Genomic DNA, 15216 nt, shown 5'->3' on the forward strand with positions numbered 1-15216 from the left:
TGTTGCGTTTATTCTGGGCTCGCTTGCTTGCCTTTATATTAGTTATGTAGGCTATATTTTAATAATGAAGAGCATTGAGTTTGGTCTTTATCATCTTAGTCCATTACGCCACATTATGCCACGTTTTGCGGTGTGGGAGGAAAATACTATATACATATTCATTATATTAATAAACTGTATATTGAATTTGATATTTTAATAGCATCTTACATTAAGCCATGTTAAGTGTTTATGTTTTTCTACAAGAGGAAAACGCGCAACAAGAGACTTTGCGCATTGCGTTCATATTCTGCTGTTCTGCAGACCAGCGACGGATTTGCGGGTCTTCTCTTTTTCTTGCAGGACCCTGTACATTATAGTATAAAATTAGTTTTAATCGTTTAATCACCACCACAGCTTCTTGTCTCCATTGGCAACACGCACGATTTGTGTTGATTGCAAGTGATGTTGCAGGTATCGGAGAGTGCAAGTGCCGATTGCAAGTGACTTTGTAATTTAGTTTCTTTTTTCTTGTCTTCACCACCTGGCTACTGTTGTAAAATGTTGAGAGATTCAAACAAAAAGTAATCAATAAATAGAACAAAATAAAAAATAAAAAAGACTGCAAGTGACGTCGCTAGCGGAAGTGCAAGTGTCTGAGAGTGCAAGCCTGAGAATGCACATCTGAGAGTGCAAGCGCCAGGCTGCAGCCAGACCCTTTTGATTTTAGAAGCTGCCAAGAGAGGTCAGACAAGTTCATTTGTAACTAGGGAGGACAATTACCACTACACACACACACAATCCAAAATTTCAAAAATAATAAACTACACTTTAAAAAAAATCACTAGTTAGGTCACTAGTCCGAAGTCAACATTCATGGAGGAATTAGACACTTCACATCATTTTCATGTCTTTTAAAGAATTAAAACAGCACCTCTGTGATCCAGAATGAACAAAAACTCCACTGAGCTCCAAAGAGATGGAAGCTGCAGCATGTTTGCCATGAATCCACTTTAATCCAAGGCCAACCCAGATGCATAACTTGGTGTCAAGAGCGCAATCTTGGACATTAAGCAGTGGAAAAAGCAGTGTGGTCTGATGAGTCAGCTCTCATCCTATTTCATGCATTGGGAGAAAGTCATGAGAGGCCTTCGGTTCACATGTTGATCATCCACTGCTGCCCCAAGAATCACCAGATTAAAATATATGAACCTTTTGGGCAACTTCTGGAGCACAGAGTGCAGAAAAGATCTCCACTTTTTTTTTTCTGCAGAGACCTCAGGGTCCATTTAAAGCAGTGGTTCTCAACTGGATTTACACTGAAAATCAAGTGGTGGCCCAATGCAATACCAAACATTCATGCTACTCAAATGCTGCTCTCATTAAAGCAAAAAAGGAACAAACCAAATTAAGATATATAAGAACAGCATATATTCAAAATAGAAATCTTTTTAGTATAATTTTAATAGTAATTTCTTTAAAAAATAAAATAAAAGATTAAAAAAAAAAAAATGTAAATGTACTGACCCCAGACTTTTCGGTAGTGTTAATTGTTACAAAAGATTTCTATTTTGAATAAATGCTGTTCTTTTTACCTTTTAATTCATCAAAGAATCCTGAAAAAATGTGTCACAGGTTCCAAAAAATATTAAGCAACACAACTGTTTTCAACACTGATAATAAAACAGCATAAAAATATTTTTAGAATAATAGCTGATGAAAATTGCATCACAGGAATAAATTTTATTTTAAATTGCAATAATATTTCACAATATTATTATAATATCAATAATCACAATATCTGTATTTTTGATCAAATGAATAAGCAGAAGAGACTTAAAAAAAAATTTAAATTCTTACTGATACCAATCTTTTGAATGGCAGTACACACACACACACACACACACACAGTATATAGAAAATTTGACCTTTAATTCAAATTATGTTGATAATTTTTAATCAGAAATTATGTAGACATATAGTGCTGTGAATATGCATTCTCCCTCATTCTGATTTCTACTGTTTTTGTGTATATCTCATAATAAATTGTTTCAGAAATGAGAACTAAATCTAATATAAAACAAAGGCAACCTAAGCAAACACAAAATACAATTTTAAATGACAATATTAATTACTGAAGCAAAAGTGATCTAATACCACCTGGGCCTGTGTGAAAATGTATTTGCCCCTGTAATTACAAATTCCATATGAAGCTGCATTCATAATGGGGTTCAGCTGGATTAGACACAATCAGGTCTGATCACTGACAACCTTGTTTAATTAAATCAGCATTTAAATAGAACTTTTTCAACAGCATGAAGTTGGTTAAAATATCTTACCTGGTAATAATAATAATTCTTCCATTACATTTATATAGCGCTTTTCTAGGCACTCAAAGCGCTTTACATTGTCAGAGGGTATCTCCTCATCCACCACCATTGTGCAGCATCCACCTGGATGGTAACACACTATGCCAAAGGTGAAAGAAATTTCTGAAATGATGAGGAAGAAGCTGATTGAAATACATTCTGGGAAGGGTTCTCAACCGCGGCTGGATTATGCAGCAGGACAATAATCCAAAGCAGAGGAGTAAGTCCTATGAATGGCTCCAAAAAAGCAAAAGTTAAGTTTTGGAGTAGCCTAGTCAAAGTCATGACTTGAACCCAATTGAAACACTGTGGCATGAGACCTTAAGTTCATGCTTGAAAACCCTCCAATGTTTCCAAAGATTTGATTACCAAATTTGTCGTTTTATTATTTTGCACAATGAACAAACCAGGATAATTTTGTGTTTTGGGACACAAGTTATGAGATAGTTCATTATTGTTTTTCTGATCTCCACTCAATGGTTTCTGACTACTGAGTGGTCTTGGGCAGCCTGTAGACACCAGTGGACACAATAAGCTGGTGGGCCCTGACTTTCTTCTGCAGGAAAGCCTGCAGCTCATTCACATCCATCTCAGTGACCCCAGATCCGGCAGCCACAAACATTCGCAGCATGGAGTGGATCCTCTCCAAAGTCATGCTCTCCAGGTTAGTCAGCATGGCCTGAATGTAGGCCCAGAACAGCTGAGAAATAAGGGAAAACAGTTTAGCATTGTTTTAGCATTGCATGGCAAATAAAGGTCCTGAGCAGCGTTACATTGTTGCGTTATGACAAGAGTTGTAAGTGTATAAATCACCTGTAGTTTCTCTTCTCTCTGCTCAGACTGTGTTGCGGTGTTGGAGTCTCCCTCCTCATCACTGTCTATGAGCATGACACTTCTGTCAGATCTCTCTCTGCAAGAGCTTGTCTCCTGAACAGTATATCGACCTCCGGCTTCCTCCTGCAGCACGCCCTGCTGCTGCCACAGCGCCAACTTCCTGCGCACCATCTCTTGTGGCACACTTAGGACACTACTCAGCTCTTCCAAAGTCCATGTGCCTAATGAAGGAAAACAAATAGTAATGGGAATTCAAGCCAACAAATAATCAAGATTGTGGCATTCATTCGCACACTAGGTAGTGCACATGCTCATAATGCATAAGACTGCTGCAGGTATATTTTTAGTTCAAAACCTGGAAACCAGTACAGGGAAATAAGGTCTGTGGTTAACACAATATCAAAGTATTTTCATGTTTTATTCTACTACATAAAATACACCAGTAATAACGTTATTAACAAGTGCAACTAAATGGAACTCTAGAGGTTGTCAGGGACATTACGTGATATCACGCCAAACAAGAAAAATAGTCTACCCAGTTGTCCGCTTTCACACACTTTTTGTGTTTCTAATCAAAGTTTTGCAAACTTTTTTACCTCAAGCTTTCAGGGCAAATGTTTGGTCGGAAGCATAGTGATGGTGACATTGAACCTGATTGTATTTAGGTTTCAAAATTTGAAGATTATCACAATGAACAAAATGTGTAAGAATCATCATCAAATTTTGTTGGTCACAGAGCTATTTTTCCAATGGAAAAACCCTATAAAATTTTCTGTTGAGGGAACCAGGGGTTGGCCTATTTTGGTTTGAGTCTGGTCCGTGTCTGATCCCATTCCCATTGATTTCTCCCAAATAGTTCCATGTTGCATAAAGTATTCAAATCCTAGCAAAGTCTCATAAAGGCATCAAAAGTCAGAGTGTATTGACTGTATTGTTGTTCAGCCAAAATGGGTGAAAAAAATATTTTGGCGAATTAATTCTTCACACCTTTGTCCTGGAAGTGTAAAATGACGGAAGCATGGATGGGAGTCACTGTGAGGTTTGCGATGGTTCTGTTCTCCAGCTCCAAATCCAGCGTAACAGAACCCAGGTGAGGCTTCCACCTCAGAGTCCTCATTGCCTGCAAAATAATAAAAAGCATTTTGGTAACACTTTAGTATAGGGACCATTTCTCACTAGTTGCATATTAGCATGCTGGCTGTTTAATAGTTCTTATAAAGCACATATTCTGCATAACCATATTCTGCATCCCTAATCCTACCCAGTACCTAAACTTAACTACCTTACTAAATATTAACAAGCAGCAAATTAGGAGTTTATTGAGGCAAAAGTCGTAGTTAATGGTTTGTTAATAGTGAGAATTGCACTTTCAAATAAAGTGTGACCAGCATTTTCAGCAGAACATTGGAATAAAGAAAATTCAATGGCATGATTTAGAAATCATGAAGAACTGAAGAATCTAAACAAACTCTTGTCACTGCCTTGGGTGAACACTTGATGCTCAACATAGTATCTGGGTCTTACCACAAAACCAGTTGAGAACCAATGGACTGGGAGTACCTTGAGTTTTTCAAAGCGGTGTGTGTAGTCCTCCATGGCTTTAGAGACGACTGCAGGCAGTTCCATCTTCTCCTCCTTCAGCTGGGGCCAGAACTCAGATGAGATGATCATGGAAGACAGCGGTAATGTAGACTGCTCCTCTACAGGAAGACGACTCTCTTCCTCACGAATATTAGCGTTGATCCGCCGAGAGTCTGCTACATCCTGCAGAGAAAGACAGACACATTCAATAATATAAATAGCTCCCGTAATGGAAGTAAATCCATTTCAGGTCACATTTCATGATAACAGGATAACTAAGAGAAGTATACAGTGGGTACGGAAAGTATTCAGACCCCCTTAAATTTTTCACTCTTTGTTATATTGCAGCCATTTGCTAAAATCATTTAAGTTAATTTTTTTTCCTCATTAATGTACACACAGCACCCCATATTGACAGAAAAAGGGGGTCTGAATACTTTCCGTACCCACTGTATATGTGGACTAGAGCTGAGAAAATCGCGAAACATACCTTTAACATCACCTCACAGTAATGCATGTGGGACTCGCCAAACCTCAGTTTCAGCAGCTCTACATTGCGAATCTCTCTATAAAAACAAATACAGAGGGAATTAAAGTACACAAGTACTGTACTGTACATAATAAAAACCTAGTAAACAAACAGCACTTCTCATTCTCTTTTGCTTTAAAATGTCTTTAATCTTTTGTTATAGATCATTATAATATGAAATCATTAATTAAATTTCCAAACACTTCTAAATATTAAAAAAGCAGTGTATAAAAGGAGAGCCTATCAATAGTCGGTTAAATTTTCAAAAACTACAAAAAGATTAAAAAGAAGTCTTTACTCAATGATTTCAAAATATTTGAAATATATATGTCATTATATTTGAAAACATACCATATTTATTTATTTTACTTTTATTTGTATTCATACTATTTATTGTATCTGTCCTATTTGTAGACTGTTTGTAATGTTGTGAACTCTCAATAAAATTTGATCACAATCAATGCAAAGCAAAGTAAAGAGGCTGTTATTGAAGGACGGAGCAGTGCAAACTATTTTGGACTGCAACAACAAACCAGCAGTCAGTGAGCAAGCATTTATATTATTTCGATCATAACAAAGGGTGTTCACACATGTCTTAAAGCTACAGCAGCAAAAACGATTTGAGAGGATGATATGACTGCTTTAAACCAAACCAAAGTTAAGATGCAAACCTACCAACCAAATTTGTTTAAGTACCATTAGTGTGGCCGGGGGGCTTCACACTGAGGTTGCAAGATTTAATGTTAAATATTTTTTATAGGTTAATAATCAGGGTCTGCACTCAGGTTGTGATATTCCTGCCATACAGTATTTTAGAGTAAAAAGTAGGGATGCAACAATACAGTTAGCCCATGGTTCAATAAATACCTCCATTTTTTTATTTTTTTACCACAGTTTTTGGTTTAGTTATTTTTGGCTATTTTTAAATGCTATTTAAAAACAAGAAGTATTATTTTTATGGATTGGCCATTATTTAGTGCTATGAACATGTAATGTGTGTTTCATTCACACTGGATGCCTGAGGGCGCCCTCGCGCAGAAAATCCACATATACATTATAGAAGAAATAGAACTCAGGACTCGCCAGAAAACCCCTAATATGGACAAAAACAGCCAGCTATCGTTGTAACTGAATAAAAGAAGACAGAAATGCTTTGAATGATGACATTTAAAAAGAACATTAAGATAATAAACACTGTACTGCGACAATGTTTATCTGTGTTCTTAAAACCACCTTGAGTATTTTAATAATTAAGTATTGTAATATTTATAATCCACTGCTAATCGACTATTATTATAGTATTATTATACCGTTATTCCAGTGTAGAATTTATTTCTGCGTCATTCTGTGATAAGAAGCCACATCAGATCAAGAGGGAAATTATTTTAAATATTTGTCTGATGTTGTGCAGTAAAATAATGTTATAATGTTCTTTTTTGTTGTTGGACAAAAGGTTTAGTCATTACAAGGGAAGATGCTCGGCATGTGTTGCTTTTTCAGATACAGGCGTTTCCTCATCTCAGCGTGCAGACTCACGGACACACAAACAGAGCCAGCTTGGAGAGAAATAAAACGCAAGGAAATTTAAAAGCAAAACCTACAAAAAACACTCTGATTGGTTGAACTATTCATCTTTTTCTGTTGCTTGTTTTGAATACTGCACGTGGACAGAGGCGTCACCAGGTTTTTTGTGTAGTTTAGAGCAGTGGTTCCCAACCCTGGTCCTGGAGGCACCCCAACACTACACATTTTGCATGTCTCCTTTCTCTGACACACCAATTTCAGGTCTTGGAGTCTCTACTAATGAGCTGATGACCTGAATCAGGTGTGTTTGATTAAGGAGACATGCAAACCGTGCAGTGTGGGGGTGCCTCCAGGACCAGGGTTGGGAACCACAGGTTTAGAGTAACAAATCGTACCAGCGTACTTTGAGGTCAAAATGCGTATCCGCTACGCAAAATGCGTACAGGTTGGCAGGTCTGAAGATGATTCAAGAGCATTAAGTGAAGGTTTATAGAGGGAAAAGTGTATATGTTCATGTGTGCAAGGTGGGTTACTTGGCTGTGTTGTAGTTGAGCTGATGCAGAAGTCGGTCAGCCAGTACAGTCTTGTACTCATTAATGAAGATCTCTTTACTTCCATAAATGCTGACCAGCAGACTGATGATGTCAGAAGAGCGCCGTTTAGAGCCAGTTTTATCTACAGAGAGAAGACAGTGAGAGAGAACTGAAATGTTGATTACCTGTTAGGACCCAAATTTCTTTGACTGCAGACTGCATTCACTTATGTATTCTGTATTGACTGTATTCTACACCCATGCGAATGGCTGGTAAATTTGACAGAAATATTCCACCAGAAATATCTTAAACTAGCCATGAAACTGCATTTAACATTATTTATTTTCATTTAGCATTATTCATATTAAATATATTTTATAAATACTTTTATTCAGCAAAGAATCCTGAATAAATGTGTCACAAATTCCTCAAAATAAAAATAAATAAATAAGTAAATAAATAAATAAAATTAAAAAAACAGCTGACAGTTAACACTAACCTGTGAGAGCATCAGTGGGATCTGGGGTCCAGTCCTCTGGATCACTCCCCTCATCTTCACTATCCTGTGTCTCCAAGGTAACAGGGTCAGCTCGAGAGAGCTCATTGGCTAGATCAGTACAACCCTCTGCATCACCCGTCAGACTGCCCACTATCTGACGCACAGTGTCCTCACGCGTTCTGTAATTTCCAACATTACAACAAAGAATTAACTACTTCAGTAATGGAACTGGTTTACAAACAAGCACAACTATCTTGAGACACGCAGCCCCACTGACCTGAGATATCTGCGAATGGGTTGGCAGGCCACTTGCAAGATCACCATAGAGGGGTCGAGCTCTCTTAGAGCTTTGATGGCAGAGATGTAAACAGTGATAATGTCAGATGTGTGGACTCCTGAAGTGGGAAAAGAAAACATGATGAAAGTCAAAACATTTTCACACATGAGTATTTAGCAATGTCTTGAATCACTGACCTGGATGCAGCAGTCGTGTTTCAAAGGCTGATTTGAGGGAGGCAAGAAGCTGCTGTCTCTGATTGGTCCGTTGCAGACAGAACTTAAGATCCTCAATGGCAGGAATGGACTCTGGAAAATCTGCAACAATTAAGCAGAAATACATTTCCTATGAAACAACCAAGATGAGACTACATGTAGTCTACATTAATGGAGTTTCGTTCTCACCTCGTATGATACTGAAGAGCTCCTCGATCCTCATGTTTACGTAGATACGGCAGAAGAACTGGTGCATGTGACAGTGCCAGCGCTGGAGGAGAGCATTGGCTGGCTGGCCATCTGTAGGTGTGGCATCACTGCCTACCTCTTCCACCTTACTGGCAAACACCCTGCTCAGCCATCCCAAAACCTGCCCCAACCACTGGAAATGCAGGGATTTATTAGTGTTATTTTAGATGAGCTTCCATCAATAAGACTAAACACAAATTCTTAATTAACAGCATTTTAAATGGACACTTTAAGCTTGAATATTAAAATGTAAAAACAAAAACCAAATCCACCATATGCTTGAAGCTAATTAGCTCAAAATCTTTCTTATGCTCACCAATGAAAACAAACGACTAAGAAAATTTAATCAATTTATGTTATGATTTTGGCAGCTTTTTATTTTACAGTCCTGTTTTATAGACACATATTATGTACTTGCAAAAGTTATTACAATGACTAGATAATAATTATGTAATGACCCTGATCCTAAAGTCAATTTAAATTAGTTACCTTGTATTACTCAGGACTTTCTTGGTTAAGTACACTTTATATAAGCATAGTTTAAAATGAAGTGCAGCTATGATTCTTACGATTGACTGTTTCTTAACCAATCAACCATTTTAAATAGAAAATTTCTCACTAATTTGTGTAGTGGAATAAAAAATGTTTATATTATTATCTTCGTACATCTAGACCAGTGTTTCCCAACCTTTTTTCAGTCGCGGCACCCTTTGGAAATTTTAACAAACTTGTGGCACCCTACAAAATTAATTTTGTCACAATATTAAAATTTCTATCTTCGTTATGATAATTTGAAAAGTATAGATATTCGGTACAACAGGGAAGAACTGCAGAATATAATGTCATACAGATATTTTTAATATTATTAAAAAATTTTGTCCATCAATGGTGGCAATCAGTAGGCTAATTTCTAATGAAGAGACCAATTTATATGACAGATTTTAATGTAGGCTTTTACCTTCGAATTAAATAAATTGCTTTTTAGTTTTTCAGGTAGATCTAACATTAGGGTTAAGATATTAAACCTTTTTTTTTTTTTTACCAATTATCCAAATAATGTTTAGTCCTAGAAAGCTATTATTATCAGAACACGTGAGTATAACATAGCAGTTAGCAGATCATTGAATGAGAGGGCAGCGTTACCAGAGATGCCCATATACCACACCATCGAACATTTTAGCAATTTAAAAATATTAAAAAAATATTTTTTTACAGGGCACCCCTGCTCTCGACAGATGGCACCCCGGTTGGGAAACACTGATCTAGACAACCCCTACCCCATATTTATGGGGTCTATTATGTACGACTGCTGCTCATACTTTGGGTTCGGGATCTGCTGAACATCCCCAAACCCCTAATAAAAAAACCTGTAGTGTTTTTACAGATGTATAACCTTTCAAAAGATCAAAAGTTAATGTAATGATATAAATTATCATTATTTAAACCTGCCACACATCAGAATTTGCACACACTTCAAGTCAAATTGGCAGAGGTTTTGTGCTGATAAATCAACCTCATTTCAAATCTACATGGATCAAGTTATACATTTCGGACTCTTAATGGAATTTTTACATAAATTTAAATCCTTGTGCATAATTCTAAGCATCAACATTGGCGATCATATAAAATTAAACAGCTTCTACTGTGTAACTGGATGAAAAGTGTATACATCATTGAAGTCTGTGAGAAAAGAGCTCTCGTATTCTCCCCTGCAGCGCTGCTTGATCCTCTGCTCTATCAGCTGGTGCAGGATGCTGGTCACGGCCTCTGAGCTCACACGCTCCAACAGCTGTAGTGTGGAGCTGAAATGAACATTATAAGATATTAGATAAGACATCTTCATAAGACATTTGTGAAGACATTATATATCCTAGCAATCCACCTCTCCAACAAAGTATTTGATATTCTTCTAAATGTTACTGTTATGCAGTAATAACTGTGGATGTCTATGAATGTTAGCACACATATTCATGTTTTATGCTATTGAGTATATAAGAATTTTGAAGTTAACTTTTTGAGTCCATTTCATTAGATAAATATTGTAAATACTTCTCTATAAATAAAATCAATCCATAGCGCTATTGTCTGTTGTTATACCGATTAAGATATGAAACAAAAACGTTTTGCACTGAGCACATTGCTTCTCCTGTTGTTGGACACAGAACATCTCTTTTAATGTGTAAAATATAACATACTATATAAAATACTACTGGGAATACTGCATGCTATTACAATCTGTTTTGGAAAGCTTTTTTAGTAGTAAACAGTATGTACTGTATAATATGCTGCATGCTAGTATTCCATTCCAAACATTGCCACAATTTAACTTATACAGACATACAGCACTCTTACACCACAGCAACATTATGTAAGTAGTGACTAAACAACAAAGGAAAGGGCAGCATCTGTAGTATTATCAGAATGGTACTTCTCTTCAACTCACAGTATGTGGCTGAGCTCTTGAAGCTGCTCTAGAGCTTCCTGACACCAACACAGGTGAGGGAGGACGGCACAGCCCGGGCACAAACCACCTTCATCATGATCCGCTGTGCCCTCCTCAGCCTCCACAGCTTCCCCTGCCTGACTCATGTGCACGGAGAAAGTGCGGCTGTAAAACTCCAACACACGCTCTTGCAGCACAGGTGGAGGGGAGAACAGAAGAATGGCACGAATGACAGAGAAAGCTCTCTCTGTCAGACCACGGGTCCCTGGACCAGACAGACCTCCACGGCTCTTATCCTGCCATGAGCCCAGTCTCTCAAGACCATCTTGAAAAATAAAAGAGGGAGAGTAATATTAACACAGTAGACTCAAGAAACACTGGGCAGGATGAATCTCACAAAGAAAAATCAGGTCACAATTCCCTCTGAAAATCAAAAATAAAAATTATTAATAAATACATTAAGACATCTGAACTTTCTAGATTTAAGAAAATACAACTTACCACAGAACTCATTTTAATTCATTCATTTTACAAAAACAATAGCTCAAAACTTGAATAGCTCTGCTCACAAATACTAAAATATGGAAATAACTTTTACTGTACCCTCTTATCACAATGCAAAAAAGTGATCTTCTTGAACTTTTCCAGTTCAAATGTCTAAAGATTCATAAATCAAGATACATTTACTTGTTTTCAATTAATCAAGTTTATAATTTAAAGTTTTCATACCCCACTGACAGATACTTACCCAGCGGGTAAAAGAAGTATTGAACACATCACGATTTTTCTCAGTAAATATATTTCTAAAGGTGCTGTTGACATGAAATTTTCACCAGATGTCGGTAACAACCCAAGTAATCCATACATACAAATAAAGCAAAACAAATAAGTTCAGAAATTAAGTTCTGTGTAATAAAGTAGAATGACACAGGGAAAAACGTATTGAACACAAAGAAAGGGAGGTGCAAAAAGGCATGCAAAGCCAAGACACCAGCTGAAATCTATCAGTAATTAGAAAGCAATCCTGCCCCTTGTCAGTGGAAATTAATATTAGTTCATTAATATTGGTTGGTTCAGTCCCAGCTGATGGCCTATAAAAAGGTGTCTCATGACCAACGTGTCGCACAAGAAACATTTCATGATGGGTAAAACCAAAGAGCTTTCTCAAGACCTTCGCAACCTTATTGTTGCAAAACATACTGATAGCATTGGTTACAGAAGCATTTCTATACTTCTGAATGTTCCAGTGAGCACTGGGCCATAATCCGGAAGTGGAAAGAACATAATTTCACCATAAACCGGCCACGACCAGGTGCTCCTCACAAGATTTCTGACAGAGGAGTGAAAAGAATTATCAGAAGAGTTGTCCAAGAGCCAAGGATCACTTGTGGAGAGCTTCAGAAAGACCTGGAATTAGCAGGTACAATTGTACCAAAGAAAATAATAAGTACAAGTAAGTAATACACTCAACCGCCGTGGCCTGTATGCATGCTCACCACGCAAGGCTCTTTTGCTGAAGAAAAAGCATGTTGAAGCTCATTTAAAGTTTGCTGCACAACATTTAGACAAGACTGTGAAATACTGGGAGAATATAGTCTGGTCAGATGAGACAAAAATTGTACTCTTTGGATGCCGTAATCATTCGTGATAAAAATCTGCTGCCATCTACCAGGATGATGAAGATTAAACTAGGGTGGACATTTCAGCAAGACAATGATCCCAAACACGCAGCCAAGGAAACTCTCAATTGGTTTCAGAGAAAGAAGAAGGAAAATCTAGAATGGCCCAGCCAATCACCTGACTTGAATCCAATAGAAAATCTATGGATAGAACTAAGAACTAAAGTTCATAGAAGAGGCCCATGGAATCTTCAAGATTTGAAGACATTTGTTTGTGTGGAAGAATGGGCCAAAATCACACCTGAGCAATGCATGCGACTAGTTTCTCCATACAGGAGGCGTCTTGAAGCTGTCATTAACAACAAAGGCTTTTGTACGAAGTATTAAATACATTTAATACATTTCGTTCAATACTTTTTCCGTGGGTCATTCCATTTTATTACACAGAACTTCATTTCTGAACTTTCTGAACTTATTTTCTTTGTATGTGTGGGTTACTTGGGTTGTTACCGACATCTGGTGAAAATGTCAAGTCAACAGCACCTTTACAAATATATTTACTGAGAAAAATTGTGATGTGTTCAATACTTATTTTACCCGCTGTATGTCATGCTTTCACTGGCTGTGTAGTTTGTTTCTGAACGTCAGAATTAGCCTTTGTCATGATAAAATGTGTTTAAAAAATGACTTAACCGTTTGGTGCTGTTTGGACATTTTTGACTGAAAAATGTTATATTTTGTTTTTTAAGGTTTTTTTTTGCTTCATTGGAATGGTGCAAAACTTGGTAAAGGTTTTGGCACTTAGACATGATGTGAAACAGTTAAATGGTTCTTAAAAAAGTCACACTTCTACTGTTTGTGCTCAAAATTGATGGCATTGGAAATGAATGGGGGGTGATTTTATCTAGTAGAAACTTTTGGTACTGTGGCCAAACTAAATCTTACTGAAAGCTCTTTTTTTTTAGATATCAACCTCAAATTTCAAACACAACCAGTTTAGATTTATGGCTTTGATTTTCTCACAGATTTAGAGTAAAACACATTAGGAAAATATATATTTTGAAAATGAAAACAGTTTGGAAATTCTGAAAATAGCAACTTTTTGTTTCAAGTTTTTTTCCCCCAGCAATAATCCACCAAGTGTCTTCTTTAAAAAGAGACCAAACTTAAGTCTGTCTCAAAAGCATTCAAGATTTATGACAGTTGGAAATGTGATTTTCAGGCCTATGCTCTACAAGTGGTAAAAATAAATGGATAATAAATAGATTATAACTACTGCATAAATACAATTTAGTACCATACAATCCCCCCAAAAAATACAAAATATTGAATAACAAAACATTGAACTAATATAGTATATCCATTTCATTGAAAAAAAGGTCATTTTTGACCACTGTGTGAACAGCAGCAGTAAATAAATGAATCCGAGAAAACACCATGAAGTCCGTATCCTGTGTGACGAGTGTGATGTCATACACGAGCCTTGGATATCAGTGCAACTACAAACCACAAAACACACACTTCTGTGCCACTTCAGTCTCAACCACATCAGCGTAGTTACATGTGTGCTGCTGTGTGTTCGTCTGGTGACGAGCGTGAGCCGTCTGTCGCTCATGGGGAAGCAGACATACATTCATGAGTTCACATGCTGGAGTGAACAGAAGCGAGAGACGAACTGTTTCTGAGCAATACTGTTCCTCACACACAGCTGCTTCTGGCTTCAGCAGTCACTCGACTGTTATCATGCTGCTTCTCAAGTCCTCACTCTCAACATGACTGCTGTGTTTGACTGAATGACAAACTCCTGCATTATACAGCATGTGCAACGTCAACCTGAAGACCTTACTGTAAACTGACTGAAATATCAGAACGACTCATTTCAAACATATCAAATTAGATCTGAGGGAAGTCCGAGTAGTACAGCAATGCAACATGGGTTTCCAGGACCTGATGGAAACACTGGTCGTTCATTGACTCTAAACTTATGTTTATGAAGCAAGATTCAGAGTAAATTCACAGGTGAACACTGCTGTTCTGTGGAGCTTTCTTTAGGGAAAGGGGAGGTATTTGATATTTTGTGAAGGAAGCTTTGAGAGTGTGATTGAGGAGAAGGCAGCAGGAGAGCATCAGAGACACACTCAAGCAGCCGTACGGCAGTGAAAGCAAAGCCTCCGTCCATCAGCATGATCAGATTAGTCTCGAGTTCAGCAGAACCTGAGACAGGTTTGATTACGTCAGCTCTGATGACAGCAAGACACAGACACTGACGCAGAGCTGCAGAGTTCAGTCTGAATCCACTCCACACCTTCCAGTCATTTACAGAACCGCTCCAGCTGTGTTTGATTGGATCTGGTCTGACTGAACATCAGATCATCAGAACATCAGATCATGAGATCATCAGATCATCAGAACATCAGGTCATGAGATCAGATCATCAGATCATCAGAACATCAGGTCATGAGATCAGATCATCAGATCATCAGAACATCAGGTCATGAGATCAGATCATCAGATCATCAGAACATCAGGTCATGAGATCAGATCATCAGATCATCAGAACATCAG

At 37.5% G+C, this 15216-nt stretch overlaps 1 protein-coding gene across 1 annotated transcript in view; it reads right to left on the reverse strand.

Annotated features, from left to right (window-relative positions):
• Window positions 1-2381: 2381 nt before the first annotated feature.
• The window catches only part of LOC107683706 (anaphase-promoting complex subunit 2-like), a 16129-nt gene continuing 3294 nt past the window's right edge, over window positions 2382-15216 (reverse strand). The window contains exons 3-14 of the mRNA XM_016479774.1: window positions 11033-11357; window positions 10259-10391; window positions 8530-8722; window positions 8323-8442; window positions 8126-8243; window positions 7849-8027; window positions 7350-7491; window positions 5254-5329; window positions 4743-4946; window positions 4170-4302; window positions 3162-3403; window positions 2382-3048 (exon numbers count right to left, since the gene is read on the reverse strand). Of these exons, the coding sequence (XP_016335260.1) occupies window positions 2836-3048; window positions 3162-3403; window positions 4170-4302; window positions 4743-4946; window positions 5254-5329; window positions 7350-7491; window positions 7849-8027; window positions 8126-8243; window positions 8323-8442; window positions 8530-8722; window positions 10259-10391; window positions 11033-11357 (2078 nt within the window). The 3' untranslated portion in view covers window positions 2382-2835. The remainder of the gene's footprint in view (window positions 3049-3161; window positions 3404-4169; window positions 4303-4742; window positions 4947-5253; window positions 5330-7349; window positions 7492-7848; window positions 8028-8125; window positions 8244-8322; window positions 8443-8529; window positions 8723-10258; window positions 10392-11032; window positions 11358-15216) is intronic.

This window comes from Sinocyclocheilus anshuiensis, unplaced genomic scaffold (genome assembly GCF_001515605.1).
Source record: "Sinocyclocheilus anshuiensis isolate Anshui unplaced genomic scaffold, SAMN03320099.WGS_v1.1 scaffold3298, whole genome shotgun sequence".
NCBI classification, from domain to species: Eukaryota; Metazoa; Chordata; class Actinopteri; order Cypriniformes; family Cyprinidae; genus Sinocyclocheilus; species Sinocyclocheilus anshuiensis.